At 36.5% G+C, this 15,028-nt stretch overlaps 2 protein-coding genes across 3 annotated transcripts; both read left to right on the top strand.

Moving 5' to 3' along the window:
• The first annotated feature begins 6,231 nt into the window (after nucleotides 1-6,231).
• LOC107666732 (uncharacterized) lies at nucleotides 6,232-9,062 on the top strand. The gene is made up of 4 exons (XM_016458165.1): nucleotides 6,232-6,249; nucleotides 6,884-6,956; nucleotides 7,193-8,395; nucleotides 8,623-9,062. The coding sequence occupies exons 2-4, from the start codon at nucleotides 6,917-6,919 to the stop codon at nucleotides 9,060-9,062; spliced, it is 1,683 nt and encodes a 560-aa protein (XP_016313651.1). The 5' UTR covers nucleotides 6,232-6,249; nucleotides 6,884-6,916.
• A 3,867-nt stretch (nucleotides 9,063-12,929) lies between these two features.
• rpp25l (ribonuclease P/MRP 25 subunit-like) lies at nucleotides 12,930-14,525 on the top strand. Of its 2 annotated transcripts, none has more exons than XM_016458385.1 (2): nucleotides 12,930-13,181; nucleotides 13,590-14,525. In XM_016458385.1, exon 2 carries the CDS (start codon nucleotides 13,606-13,608, stop codon nucleotides 14,275-14,277), a length of 672 nt encoding a protein of 223 aa, XP_016313871.1. In that variant the 5' UTR covers nucleotides 12,930-13,181; nucleotides 13,590-13,605; the 3' UTR covers nucleotides 14,278-14,525. The 2 variants fall into 2 exon arrangements, with proteins under 2 accessions (XP_016313871.1, XP_016313872.1); XM_016458386.1 differs by having other exon boundaries at nucleotides 12,930-13,192.
• Nucleotides 14,526-15,028: the final 503 nt, after the last annotated feature.

Raw genomic sequence — 15,028 nt, 5'->3', positions numbered from 1 at the left:
TCTGTGTCCCTTCAAAAATGACTGGCCAACAAATAAATGCTTATAAATTTCTTATGCTATATGCTACTGTATATTATGCTAATTTGAATTAAATCCTTTTATCAGCTTGTTTTCTTTCATTTAGCACAGGTTTTGAATTTCTTTTTGGAACTGATTGATCATTGATCTGAGCTTATGCACCTCAGTTTTGAGTGAATATTGCCAAAATTATCCACAAATCATGCTTTTTTAACTCAAAGACTGAGGTGCATAAATTCAGATCATTGAGGCTTACGATCAATCAGTTCCAAAAATAAATAAAAAAACCTGTGCTGAGTAAAAGAAACAACAAGTTGACAAAAGACTGCAAGTTTGGTGATAATATAGCTAACTGAGAGCTTTACAAGCAGTATTTTAAATGCTGGTGGTTTTTGACTGGTTTTCAGCATGGCACAAGGGTTAAAATCAAAATAACAGTAGTTCATGCTAGTAAATAGGAAAGAGTAAAGATGTTAAATCACATAAAGGAAGATGTGAAGTTGTTTTGCCACACATACCTGTAGAAAGTTCATATTGCTATTATAACCATGAATGCTGTACATAGCCTAGATCTTATTCACAATGTCCATACTGTTTATCTAGAAACATTACTTTATTATTGTTATTAGCACTTTATATTTCCAAAATAGAGATATATACTTTCAAAAAAAAGAAAGTTTTTAGGATACATTAAAACATATCTTTAAAACAATCTGCATATCATTGTCTAGGAAGTTTTTTTTCCCAAATAAACCAACGTTCACCCCTCAGACCTTGTGCGTGCATTGTATTTCCTTTCTATTTCCATTTATGCATTTAGCAGATGCTTTTATTCAAAGTGACTTGCAATACATCATCAGAAAAAAAGGTGCAAAAACTGTCACTAGGGCGGCACCTTTTCAAAAATACACCTTTGTTACCTTATTTACCCCTAAAAGGTGCATATTGGTACCTTAAACTTATAAGTACCTTAGTACCTAAAATGTACATATTAATACCTTTTGAAAAGGTACCACCCAGTGACAGCTTTTGTACCTTTTTTATGAGTGTAGAGGAGTGAGGAATTGAGTGATGATTGCACTGTGAGATTATACAGCATGTGTTGTATGACTAATAGTCACATGTCAACAGCTCATTATGCAAACTTGCATGGAGACACTAAATGAGTTTTGAATGCAAAACGATCCTGAGTTGCTGGAAAAACACACAAAAGAAGATTATTTTGCTCAGAGAGTGGAAGACCTGTGATCTTGAAGCATCAGGTAAGTAAGTCATCAGTTTTACATAACAGAATGTTATGTCAATACTGAACTACATGAGTATGTTTATGATCTGTCTGTTGTTGAAAATGCACTATATGGGAATAATTTCTGTCTGACTTTGTATTGGAATTACAAATTTAGGAACAGCTTTAATTAAAATGTTTAACTATGACTTAGATTCTGTCAAAAAGGTTTTGATAAACTTAGCAATTATGCATGGGTTATGTTTGTGACTTCTTAATCTATGTTCATTTTTACAAATGTAACATGGACATTAATCAGTTTTGTCGAGTCAATTATATTGATATGACTGAATCAGGAAGAAATATCTTCACATAAGAACTACACAGCTTCACAGCTTCATATATCCTTTATGAAACACTTGTATGTATTTTAGTTTACATTAGGCTACATGTATTGATTAACTCTTTAAATTTCATACAGAATTATTATCTCTGCTATTATTATTAACTATTATCTCTGGAAAACAACAATGAAAACATTTGAAAATCAGCCTAAACAAACCAGACCAGCCTAAGAAACCAGACCAACAAACCATATCAGGTAGATTTTCCAGCAAAGGAGCCATAAAAGACAAAAAAGACCAGTTTTTATGTATCAGACTGTCTTATTTATTCATCTGATTTTCTAGCTTGGTCGAACACCAGTAGCTGCTCAAATCAACTGTCCTGAGAACCACAGAGTGACCGTGATGCTGTTTCTTCTTCTCTTCATGTCATTAGTTTGCTCTGGTAAATCATCTCTCACAACTGCACACAAACATATGTACAAAGTTGTTTTAATGACTAAATATATAAGTCTCATTGGTTTCATTGTTGTTTTATGGGTCATTACACAAATTGTTCTGTATTTTACTGCAAATAATGGCACATAAAGGGTAGCTTATAATCAGACAGTCTTCAAGATGGTCAGGTCTTCACCCTGTTTTGAGTTCATTTTGCTATTAAACTGAGTGACTGCACATTCTCTAACTTATTACAAGGCTGCTTAGCAAATCAATGGCCATGAAATATTGATCTGAGTTGAAGTTTCTTGAGAAGAAAGAGTGCAGAGTGATACAGGAGAAACTAGAAAACTGTAGGAAACCTTAGGCTCACTGTGCTGAACTGTGCATGGGAATGCTATATCAGAATATCTATATCTGTACAAAAATAATTCATTTTAAACTTATGATTTGACAGGACTGTCAGTGGAGAGCTATGGAAAATACTTCATCACAGCATTCCCAGAAAACATTGCCTACTACCATCCACAGGAGCCCTCCAACACGCTCCAAATTACTGCTTTCTACGACGACACCCTCATCTCAATCAGCATCAACTACACAAACGTATATAATGATAAGATACAGTCTGGGCAGACTAAAATTGTGCATTTTCCCAAGTACATCGAGCAATATCAGTTCACAAACTCCCCTCTTTTAGTCAAAGTCAACAGCACTGAAAAGATCGTGGTGCTTTGGCTCAGTAAACGCGGGGACAGCGTGCAGTCTAATGTCGTTCAACCTGTAAAAAATCTCGGAAAGTCGTATTCAATCCCATTTATCAATTACAATCAGATGATGGCGTCCTTGTACAATATGTCAGGTCAGTTAGCTCCCGACAACTGGAGATACAATTCGTTCAGGCTGATCGTTATCAACGCCGAACACGCCGTGAACTTAATCACTGTCCAAAGTATCAGCGCGGATGGTCAAAAAGCATTTGACATTACGCTCAGGCCTTACGAACTTTACCAGTTCCAAACTAACGGTTCGGACATTAAACTGTACTCTAATGCCAACATGGCTGTGCTGTTAACCCACCCGTGTGTAGAAACTACCGGATGTGATTGCAATATGGTGGTGAGCCACGTTCATCCCCAAAAGCTGTGGGGTGACACGTTTGTTGTGCCGTTGGTGAAGAACCTGAATACAGCCTGGCTGCAAGTGACTAACACAACGAATGTAAGGCTCAATGGCAGGAATATAAAAACTCAACAGTCCAATTCCTCAGAGCTAATTCCCTTCCCGGAACTTAAGAGTGCATCTCAGTTCATCAGTGCATCAAATGAGGTGTCCATCAGACTTATCAGTCCAGGCCTCGTCTTAGAACTCATACCAGAAACCATGTTCGCCGCTTGTTACCTGGTTCAGATGAACTCGACAGAAGGTGAGGCTGTTATCATAGCTGAAACAGCCAGTAAGGACAATGTGTATATAGACGGCAAATTACTGAAATCCACTGGCTGGAAACCCATTCCCTATTCAAACTACTCTTCCATATCTGTGTCGCTTAATGGTGTGCATGTCATCTGGCATCCAACCTCCAAGATCGGAGTGTACAGGTTTGAGAAGATGGAGAGTGGAATTCCTTACGGAAGCCCGGCTATCATTTTAAACGGAGACCCAGGTAAAATGTTATCTTTTTTTATCCAAGAGTAAGTTAAAGTCAACATCAAATTATACTTACAACCTGTACTCCCATTTTTGTAAGGATTCGATTTTAATTGGTTTATGAAATCAGGAATTGATTGGATTGGCAAAATTAAGATGTTATTGAATGTCTGAATGGCACATGGCATAAAATTGGATTAATTCGCAATGTGTTTTATACAATTATATTTATTTATGATATATAATAATACTGCTATACACCACAGTTTAAAACAATTTTTTTTTAAGAAATCCATATTATTTTTGTTCAGCAAAGATGTTATAAAAAAACTATTTAAACTAAATGCTGAAGAATTCTAAAAACAAAATGTATCACAGTATTGACAGTTTTTCATAAGAAATGTTTCTTGCGCAACAAATCAGCATATTAGAATGATTTCTGAAGGATCATGTGACACTGAAGAATGGAATAATGGCTGATGAAAATTCAGCTTTGCCATCACAGGGATAAATGACATTTTAAAATACATTAAATTAGAAAACAGTTATTTTAAGTAAAAATATTAGTAAGTACTATTAATATTACAATATTGCTGTTTATACTGTGACTTCTTTCAAAAATATTTAAAAATCCCACTGACACCAAACTTTTGAACAGTAGTGTAAACAAATAATTTTGTAATTTTTAGAGCTTGATTTTTAATGAAAATGAATAGCTCAGAAAATGTATTTTAATACAAAATCTGTTCCTGACATTTTCTTATGAACGTATATCACTAATTATCTTTGGAGTAACATAAACAGATGCAAGACCAAGAATAATTTTTGAATTCATTTTAAATTTGCTGACTAATATATATTACATCATCCTACTTTAAGTTACATAAAAATGCGAATAAATCAAAATTCACAGTGCATACTGTAAATGTGTTAACATATGTTTGTGTGCGCACAGATCGTGATGGCTGTGTGGCAGATTCTGCACAATTTAAGACCACTACTGATGTCATGACATGGCCCCAGTCCCAGCATTATTGCCTAAATATATCTTACCAGCTGAGCACACCAAGCAGTGAAATGGCCCAAAAAGAGATGACCAACTTTCTGCAAAACAACGGAAGTCGCGGGTACCTCTGGATCGGTCTGCGACACAGTATCTTCACGTCAGAGTGGTACTGGCAGAAAGGCAATGACAGTGAATACAGCGTGAGCTACACGAAGTGGGCCGATGGGCATCCAGATAAGCCCTGGAAAGCTTTGTGCGCTGCTGTGTCCCAAGACTCCAACAAGGAGTTTTCCTGGAAGAGCGTGTCCTGTTGCACCAAGCTTAGGCCCATCTGCTACAAACAGGGCAAATACTTTAGTGATATGACCTTTAATACACTATATGATCATTTTAGCATTACGTTGCCAAAGGTCTGTCCTTCTTGCCGAAATTATTGACCTGAAGTTAGTAACTGCAATAATAAATCATATTACAACAGTTTAATCATGGTTCTTGGTAAAATGAATCTAATTGCTCACTTCATAGAATTTTGGTTGCATTTTATGTGCGTAATATAAATCAATATTCACATTTAAAAATATATGGATCTTCTGAAAACACAATAAAGCTACATATTATTAGTTCTATATCATATTTTAGGGCTTCACATACTATTATTGCACAAACCAAAACTGAATAGCCTCTCAAATATGGCAACTATCAAAACTTTAATGTCTGATATAATGCATGGTGATCTAAAGTGAAGGCAACTAAAGTGAAATTATTGTAGGGGAATACAAGCATATGTCACAAGATCACAGTGCTCTTTTTAATATCACCATAGACACCTTCAAGCCTATTTGACTTGATTCTGGTGCATTATGGGTGTGTTTACCTCTGTTGGTTGACGTTTTTCGGCTCACCATCGCCTCCATTCTGTGATGTCATTTAGGTAAATCAGGGGTTGTAGCCTTTTAATCACAGACACCTAGATACATAAACATGCAACAGTTAGAATTTTATTCAATCATAAACATGGTTTTGCTTGTAATTTTGGATCACTTGTGCCAAGTTACAAATTCAGCTGTTTTCAATAAATTACTTTCAAATTCATAATCTGTGTTGGAAGTATTTCCCTTTATCTTACCCTATCCATATGGGTTTATGTTTTATTTAAGGCATATGTTTGTCATACATGTGAATTGTTAGCATCACATGTGAGTGAACTTGTGCCGTAATGTAGGATACTTTACTGTCATCAGCATTACCACATTTGGCTGTGTTTTTGCACTAAATACTTGTGGTAAAACGGTTGCAATAACAACTGTAAGCACGTTTTTAAAATGCTTTTTGCAAATCTCTTGGATCAGCTGTATGACATTTTATTAGTGGGAATTGAACAGCAGAATTTTGCATTGTAAACAACATTATATCAAATGACGTATATGTACTGAAGTGTCTGACATAGCCAGGATCCTATGCAAATCTGAGAAAAAAAACAAGCATTTTGAAAGTCAGATGTGTCCGAGCTAAAATAAGGGCAAAGGGGTGATTTTTAGAGAGAAGAACAGTACTGACCAAGACATCAGGTAATAGATTTTGTTGTAGCTAGAGATGTAGCATAGCAGATGGTTTGTGTAGATAAGTGTTGGAGTTCTGAAATGTGTCCTTTAATGATGTAGAATTTCTGCAAAGAAAAAATATACCGTTGCCTTTTTTGTTTGTCTTGGCTGATTTGTATTAACTTTAGAAAGTCTGGGTAGGGTGTTAAGAATTGTGCAATATTAACACCTACAAATGCAACTTATATACACTGCATATTAACTTCAAAAGAGACAGACATGTAGATGTAGTCACTGAAAGATGTTTTCTCTGTTTTATGGGGATGGACATAGTTAAATTAGACCTTGTTTAGTGCATCAAAATTTGTTATTACTTTACTATAGTTTAGGGGTGAATAATTTATTATTTGTTTATTATTCTTGCAACAATAGTTATTACTGTAAGAGTTTTCATTATTAAGCATTGCTGTATGATAAGAACTTTGTCTAGTGCTCTTATGAATGTTTTAGCATGACTTTGTGAAAGGTTAACTAAACTACAACGACCTCATAGCTGGCTATGGCCATGGTTGCTTGTAATCGAAAACACTCTATTCATTTACACACATTAATGTGTAGCAAAACATTTTGCAATCAATGTGTTTTTTGTCATTTCTTCCAGCGCTAGAGCACAGAGCAAGTTAAAGCCATAACCATGCTTGTTTTTCTGCTGATCGCATCAATGTTTCGCCAAGGTAAGGCAAGAAATTTTACTGTCCTCTATGACAGCGGTTTGGATAAAAACAAATACATTTAAATGAAACGAATGATTTACTGATCTGGTTTCTCCCAGATTTGGCCGTTTTTGTTGTTCCACCTGAAAGATTTTGAGAACTGCTATTTTAAAGTTATTTGGGATGCAGTGTAACTATTTTCAAACTGATGTGTGTGTTGATCTCATGCTCATGTTAAGTGAACACTTTTATTTTAGGTCTTACAGTAGTGGGCTATGGAGACAAATTTATCACTGCCTTTCCAGAGAACCTTGGTTTCTTCTATCCATCTGATACCATTAACCGTCTAAGAGTCACGGCCCTTCATGACAACACTACATTCAAAGTCGTCTACAAAACCACACAGAAAGTCTTACAAATCCCAAAGTCAGGGCAGACCATGAGTATTCGGTTTCCAACGTCTGCTGAAGTAAATGAACAAGGCCCCTCGATTTTATCTGTCAGAATTAGCAGTGACAAAAACATCACAGTGGTTTCTATAAGTCACCGGGCAGACAGCACACAGTCCTATGTCGTCCAGCCAACTGTAAATCTTGGCACAAATTATTTGATCCCTTTGCTGGATTACCCAAATTATCTTCAATCTTTCAACCTACCTTTGCTTGTCAGTACAACCTTAAGATACAGCTCATTCAAGTTACTCATTATCAATGCGGTGGGCAGTCAAAACAGCGTCACTATAGTCAAGCAAACATCAACATCAGGTGTTCGTGAAGAGACGTTCAGTATCGACTCCTACGAGCTGGTCCAGCTTCAGACCAACGGTTCTATTTTGAGGGTCAGATCGAGCAAAGAAGTCGCTGTGATATTGACCCACCCGTGTGTAGAGACTGAGAGCTGTAATTGTAACATGGTAATGAATCAGATTCTTCCCACAAAGTTTCAGGGTCAGAGCTTTATCGTGCCTTCCATCTTCAATGTGTCTAAGACCAAGTTACTTATGCTATCAGGAAACACGTCCTCGCTATTTCACAATGGTAACCAGTTACAGGCTTCTCCCTCAACGCTTCTGCCATTTTTAGACCTGCAGAAATCCCAGCTGGTTAATGCTACGGAGCGAGTGTCCCTCAGACTTTTCAGTCCAGGCCTCATTGTGGAGCTGATCCCAGAAAACATGTTCTTTGCTTGCTACCTGCTGCAGTTTGCTGATACAAATGGCAAGGCTTTGGTGATCGCTGAAACAGACAGCAAAGATGATGTGCGCATACATGGAGGTTTGCTCTCAGCGTCTGACTGGACAGCAATCACTGGCACAAACTACTCTTCAACTGTTGTAACTATACCATATAAAATGACCACAATCTGGCACCCAACATCAAGGATTGCCGTTTATATGCTGGAACATATGTCTGCAAAAGTAATATTTGGAGGCCCGGCTGTACCAATCAATAAAAATCCAGGTAAAAAGATCTTATTTGAATCATATCTATCTATCTATCTATCTATCTATCTATCTATCTGTCTATCTGTCTGTCTGTCTGTCTGTCTGTCTGTTGTCCTCAATTCCATTTCAGGAACTGAATTAGAATCGAAAATAAAAACATTCTCAATTCAGTTTTCAATGGTGCACGACCCTGGCTGGTGGAAGGCAAAAGGTAAAAATCTGTTCATTTGTTCATGCATCCAGATCTTCGTGGTTGTGTGTTGGTTCCTGGAGCATTTGCGATTGGACGGGACCCTCTGACTTGGAAGAAGTCTCGCGAGTACTGCATGAATAACGGAAATCAGTTTGCCTGTCCTGTAACTGAATCTGTCCATAAAGACATGGCTGATAACCTGACCAGGGAGGATGGGGATGGCTGGATCGGTCTGCGCCGCAGTTTACTAACTACAGACTGGTACTGGCAGGAGGAGTATGATCCCCCGATCTCTGTCAATTATGTTCACTGGGACAACAAGCATCCACTGGACCTTTTGAAGGGCTTATGCACTTCAGTGTCCCTTCAGCCTAGAAATGATTTAAAATGGCGAAGTGCACGCTGCTGCTATAAAAAGAAGCCTGTCTGCTACAAAAGGCCAGCATATCTTAATCCATCTCAAGATTTCTTGGTAATAAATGTAGTTTAGTGCTTGTTGTTGGTAATGCTATTCTTTAGGTTCATTATTTCATATTTGTATCAGCGCCTGCATATCTGAGATTTCAAGCAGTTGCGTTGATATCATGAACATATGTAGACGGATCTGGATCCTGAATTAAAATCTGTTTTTTAACTTAGACATCAACTCAAATGGTAGCAGGAAGTAGATCCTGGAGTTATGAATGCCACATCAACAATAAAATGTATATCATTAATAAAATTAACAAAATATTACAATCAACATACACCTTTAAAGACAGTGTTGTATATAACAAACTAAAATGATATAAAGCATGAGTTGAAATGCATTATGCTTTTTTAAAAGCAGGCATGCAGTCCTTATTTGTGCCTGAAGTATTTTTTTCACCACTGTCTATCTTACAGTATGGTAATATCTACTGATTTTATGCTCAAAATAGAATATAGTGACTGATGAAATAATGTTACATAGCATACATGTCTCTAATTAAAGCATGTAGTGACCAATTTCTATAACCTACTTCATGTACCTAATTACTGTACATAATTTACATAAAGAAAATCTGTGAATATGCTTTTCATTGTGTGTAAATGGATCCACTCAGCAGACATTGTCTCAGGGTTGATTTGAACTGATGAACTGTCTCTTTCAATCAATATCCCACATACAATAATGTGTAAATTTGTACTTTTGAAATGGATATATGACACATAAGAAGTGCAGCCTTCTGCATCTCAATACAGTAACTGTCATCCAAACTGTTGCCATAGTTTACATCAGGTAATACTAACAAAGTGCACTGTTATATTGACAATATGACTAAGCATTTTTACAACCTTGTTTGTGAACAATGATACAAGGACTTTTCATTCTGATGGCACTGATATGTTCATAGACATAAGTACTTGCTTTTGGAAGATGAACTAAAGATTTTGAGTAAGTTACAGGCTTTTGTAGGTAATCCATTGTGTGGTGCTGTTTGTACAAATTGTTTTGAGAAATGCACATACTTCTTTGCAACTATTAAGAATGATTCGAGAAATGCACCAAAGTGACTGAGAAAAACTGTAATTAAATTTATTGCTTGTCACCTTTATGTTCCCTTGTATATTCTTATGTTTTGATCAAATATTCTTCTCTAGAGACAGTGTTGAGTGTTTTTTTTATAGGTACAAATTATGCATGCTTTTATGCAAATTCTTATTACCAAGTCTGGATAGACGTGGGTATTTATAAAAGCACTAATCTGTTTGAATGCTACTTCACAAATATGCATGTAAAACAACCTTATGACATACTGTACATTCAGGTTATTTGTTGCCAGCAGATGTGGTTAAATAGTGAAGCAAATGTTGAGTTTATCCATTTTCAGCGATTCAGAGGATGCTATGATCAGGGGCACAAGTAGACTCTTTTAACTGGGGAACGAGCCCTAGTTAAATATGCCCCTTTAAGGAAGAATGTGCATTAAATTGTACCAGATTTGGATGATGAAGCATCATCCAATGTGTTATTATGGGAAATAAATAGAAACATTTGTTAATTTAGTTGTTATAGCACGAAATATAAAATTATTCAAAGAGGCAATAAGCCCCTAGCTAAATCTTTACAGAATGTAAAATTGTGTTTTGAAAATTTAATAATGGATGACAAACAACACGGAATCCCAGTAAAAGAGATTAATCTGAGAGGTATATTTATTTTATGACTTCTATATAGTCAGGCATAGGAATATTTATGCCCAGATTTTAATCTTAGATACGTCATAATAGCAACACAATGGGCCTCATTCATGAAACATTCGTAAATAAAGGAGTAAATACTGAGTAATTTGCGCGTAAAACGGACCTTCCCAAAAACTCTCCTCCGAATTCACAAACACTTCGTACACATCAGATTTGATAGTTAAACATGTGTATGTTAATGAATTCCAATCATTCGTAAATAGGGCGCTCGTGCACACTCATTCACAGTTAGCATAACCCCCGCCTATGAATTACAGCTACGCAAATTGCGTGTCCAGGAACGCAGTGGAATATTCTGGTCTACTTTCTCAGGTTTGGCTCCAGTATATTGCATAAATGCTAAAAATACTAATAGGCCATATGCCTAACAATACATAGTCAATAACACGTGGTAGGGAGCAGGTGTAAATTTCTTTCGTACCAACTAACATTCTGAAAATACGAACACTGTCATGAATCCGAAAATTTACGTCAGAACGGCTTTACGAACGGTTTACACAAAAATTCGTTCTGCTCGTGTTTCATGAATGAGGCCCATTGAATCCAAATTGAATTTATTTACCCAATAGCCTATAGGTTTTAATGAAAAACGTAATCTAAATGTACACTAAATTCACGGAAATATTGACTACAAAAAGTATGGTTATTACGTTGGAAAATAATAAAACTAGTAACAACATGACTCTGTGCCTTCTGTGCCAATTCTGGAGGCCATCTTACTCCATGGGACCAATTTTATCTTATTGGACAAGCAAGATTTCACTTATATGTAATGCATTCGTACAAAAATAAATGTACTGCATAAATACAAATGTTCATATACTTTTTTATTTTTTTTTATTTTTTCTATGTACTATTGACTTTTCTCAACAAATATCGGATTTTTTTTTATAAAACCTTCATTTCCATGGTTGACTGTCATGGTGAAAAAACAACTAAACATTTTGACCAGTGTGGCTCACACGATGACAAAAATACTTGATATTTTGGTGGCCTTGGCCAAATTACTGACACGATAACTAGGTTTTGAAGCATGAGTGAAATGTTTTGGGTGAGTAACTACATTTTGCAGACGTGCAATAAAGTTCTGAAGTTCCAGCAAACAGTTGTGACATTTGCACTCACAGTTTAGAGAATGTTAAGATTGTTTCGAAAAATGTGCCAAAGCAATTGAGAAAAACTGTAAATGAAAATCTAAAAGCACTGGTATGTCCACAAATCCCTCATGGACAAACAGACACAAACAACTTTGACGTTCAAAATAATACAAAGTTATAGGCCTAGCCTATCTATTTTCCAGAGACACACAATTTGACAAATTAACTCTTTCGACTGACTAGATCTCAAACAATTTTGATATTCAGATAAAATGACAAAATTAAAACTAGCATAGTCGTTCCATCAAAAGTTTTGAAATTTTGTGTCGTCTTTTCAGACAGCATCACAAAAGAGTAGGCTAGGCCTATTAAAATATGAATAGACCCCAACATTATTGGCTGAACTTCTATTGGCTGGTTCTCAGTGAACTACCAATTCTTTGAACTACCAATTAATTTCGAGCCTCAGTCTGGCTGTCATCAGAGCTCTGAAAAGTTCGTGATTATGATCGCTTGGTGGCGCTGTGTTATTATAAATGACTCTTCTTGACGATTCTTAACTATAGAGCATTTATAGATCAGTGGTTACAATAGCTCTTTTAAAAGGAGCAGCAAATGTGTAAAAATAAATTAAGACCTATTTGATGCAAAGTCTAAGTTTGGTATCTTATTTGTTTATTAATAGATAAGATTTCGTGAGATTTATGAATTTTAATTGTAAAATTCTAAAGTAAAATGGAGAACAAAAGGAATTTTCGGTAATCTGAGAGTTTATCCTAATGATATATTATCCTCCTCGTGCCAAACTGCATATATGCATAGGTAGGGCCTATATAACTGCGTATGACTGCATATAAGTAAACAATAAAGAAAAAAGTATATTAATAGGCAGAATCCATGACTTAAATAATGGTTATATGTAAATGCTTTGGTTAAAATAATTATTCTAAGGTCAATTCGATTTTTAGAAACGACTTAATAATAAAAATATTAATTCAAAACTACACTTCCCATGAACACGCGCAGCACTTTACGGCAGACTGTCACATTACCGGCAGCTGACGTCACGCGCTGTTGCACGTGGATAAGCGATCTATAGCATAACATTTGAGTTTCATAAACTGTGTCGTTTTGGTTGTAGTTAACTTAGCATATTAAAAAGATTGTGGAAGCTGAGCGGCCGCAGTTCATTCATATGGACCGACAAAAGACAGCAGTTATTAGAAAACCCGCTGCAACCATCTAAACTGGCTAGCCAAAGCGCTACTTCAGCAAAGGAAGGGAAAGTACGTTTGTGGTAACGTTACGTTTTTTGTGCGGCTCTGAATACTAATGCTATTTTCGAGGTACTAAATGTATGTTTTAAATAGCAATCGCATTTTGTAATAAACGATTCATTTATAACATTTAAATCACGAATTTACCCCAAGTTGTCATTAATGAAAATCACCCTTGTTTAGAGTACACTGCCACAGAAAATATGATAATTTGTGAATTTTAGTTTGGAGAATAATTTTTTATTCCATTTTAATTTGACATGGGGTCTTTGAAACCAACATACACAATAATGGGTGAAGGAAATTATATCTTTACTGATACAGTTATAGATATTTTTGGGTGATGTGTTTGCATAACAAACTACATATATTACACAGTCATTAATTTAGCCTTTTTTCCTTTTCTAATTTACACAGGTGCAGGCTACATGACATGGAGAACTACAGAAAAGCACGCACAGTCGAGCAGCCCTGCCCGTGTCCGTTCCCCGACCTGCCCAGCGACACTCCAGAAGTTCGAGTGAAGGATGGCAGCAAAATCCGCAACCTGATGAGGTTTGCTTTAAGCCGTATGGAGGAGAAAACAGCCTCCGCAGATCATCCAGGCCCTCATGAAGGCTCAGAGGTGAGCGTTGGGTTGGGGCAGAATCTGTGCCGCCAAATCGTGTTCACGGGTGTGGGTCAGAGCGTGGCTAAAGCTATCACATGTGTGGAGATCATGAAACGCCGTGTACACGGCCTACACCAGCACACCAAGCTGGTCTATCGCACGGTTCAGGAGGTCTGGGAGCCCCTGGAGCCCGAGGCCGGCTTGGACAGTCTCACAGTCAGCAGAAATGTGCCCAGTATATGGGTCCTGCTCTCCAGAGACTCACTTGATAAGAACCAGCCGGGTTACCAAGCTCCAGGTTCTTTTGATGCCTTGTGGGCTCAGGCTCTCAAAGAGGAAGCAGCAGCTCCGAAACATGGACAGAGAAGGAAGAGGGGAGGAACAGGGGCTGGAAGGACAGAAGGGGCTGGGAGAGGAAAGGGTCCACGCAAGCACCCGGGTCGACCTGGAGAACCACGTAAACCTCTAGGTCATGCTGGGGGTGGGCAGGATTGAATCAGTGTTGCGTCTTCCTGCTGTAGCTTGGTTCATATTAAGTATTTTCCCCTTTGAAGTGCCATATCTTGAGAATGTCTGTCATAAAAATGAGAGTTTAAAAGGGCAATACATAAGTCCCTTTATAGTTCACCTAAAAATAAAATTCTGTTGTTATTGATTCATCCTTAGCTGTTTCTTTAAATAAATTAAACTGACTTCAGAAAAGCCTCACATTAAATTTCCCCATTGAAATATTGTGCCAAAGACACCAGAATCAGATATTCACCTTTTTTATGCAACAGCATGTTTTTTGTTAAAATATCTTAATGCAAAAAATTATTTATACATATATGTATGCAGATTTTTTTCAGTATATATGATATAAATTGTTAGAAAAATATAGATTTGTCCAGATTGGTGATCATATGTAATCATTGTTGAAATATTTTAAGGAAAAACATTGGAGTTGTTGCTGCTTCAGGAAGCAATTCAAAGCATGTTGAAGTAAAAAAATGCATTTCACTTCATCTTTGTCTTATATTCTTGCAGATTTGATTCACAGACTAAGTGCCAGTCAAAGTTTTTCATATCAAAAGAATGAAAATAGGCCTATGTCATGTTTTGCTACTAAACTCTATAGATTATTTCATGCAAAAGAAAGGAAATTGTGTGTTTTGAATACCAAATATGTCTGTGCAGAAAATACACAAATTTGGTCTTGAAGGGCTGTGACCGCATGCCAGTGTTTTTAAATGACACAGCTCAGAAA

This window comes from Sinocyclocheilus anshuiensis, unplaced genomic scaffold, assembly GCF_001515605.1.
Source record: "Sinocyclocheilus anshuiensis isolate Anshui unplaced genomic scaffold, SAMN03320099.WGS_v1.1 scaffold267, whole genome shotgun sequence".
NCBI classification, from domain to species: domain Eukaryota; kingdom Metazoa; phylum Chordata; class Actinopteri; order Cypriniformes; family Cyprinidae; genus Sinocyclocheilus; species Sinocyclocheilus anshuiensis.
Note: the sequence above shows the minus strand (reverse complement) of the source record. Positions and strands in the feature narration are given on the sequence as shown.

What these genes read in the sequence shown, in the direction of transcription:
- LOC107666732 (XM_016458165.1), top strand. Translation starts at nt 6,917, where the DNA reads ATGCTTGTTTTTCTGCTGATCGCATCAATGTTTCGCCAAG. An exon ending in CGCATCAATGTTTCGCCAAG is followed by an intron (nt 6,957 to 7,192) that starts GTAAGGCAAGAA and finishes CTTTTATTTTAG; the next exon opens with GTCTTACAGTAGTGGGCTAT. An exon ending in ACCAATCAATAAAAATCCAG is followed by an intron (nt 8,396 to 8,622) that starts GTAAAAAGATCT and finishes TCATGCATCCAG; the next exon opens with ATCTTCGTGGTTGTGTGTTG.
- rpp25l (XM_016458385.1), top strand. Translation starts at nt 13,606, where the DNA reads ATGGAGAACTACAGAAAAGCACGCACAGTCGAGCAGCCCTGCCCGTGT.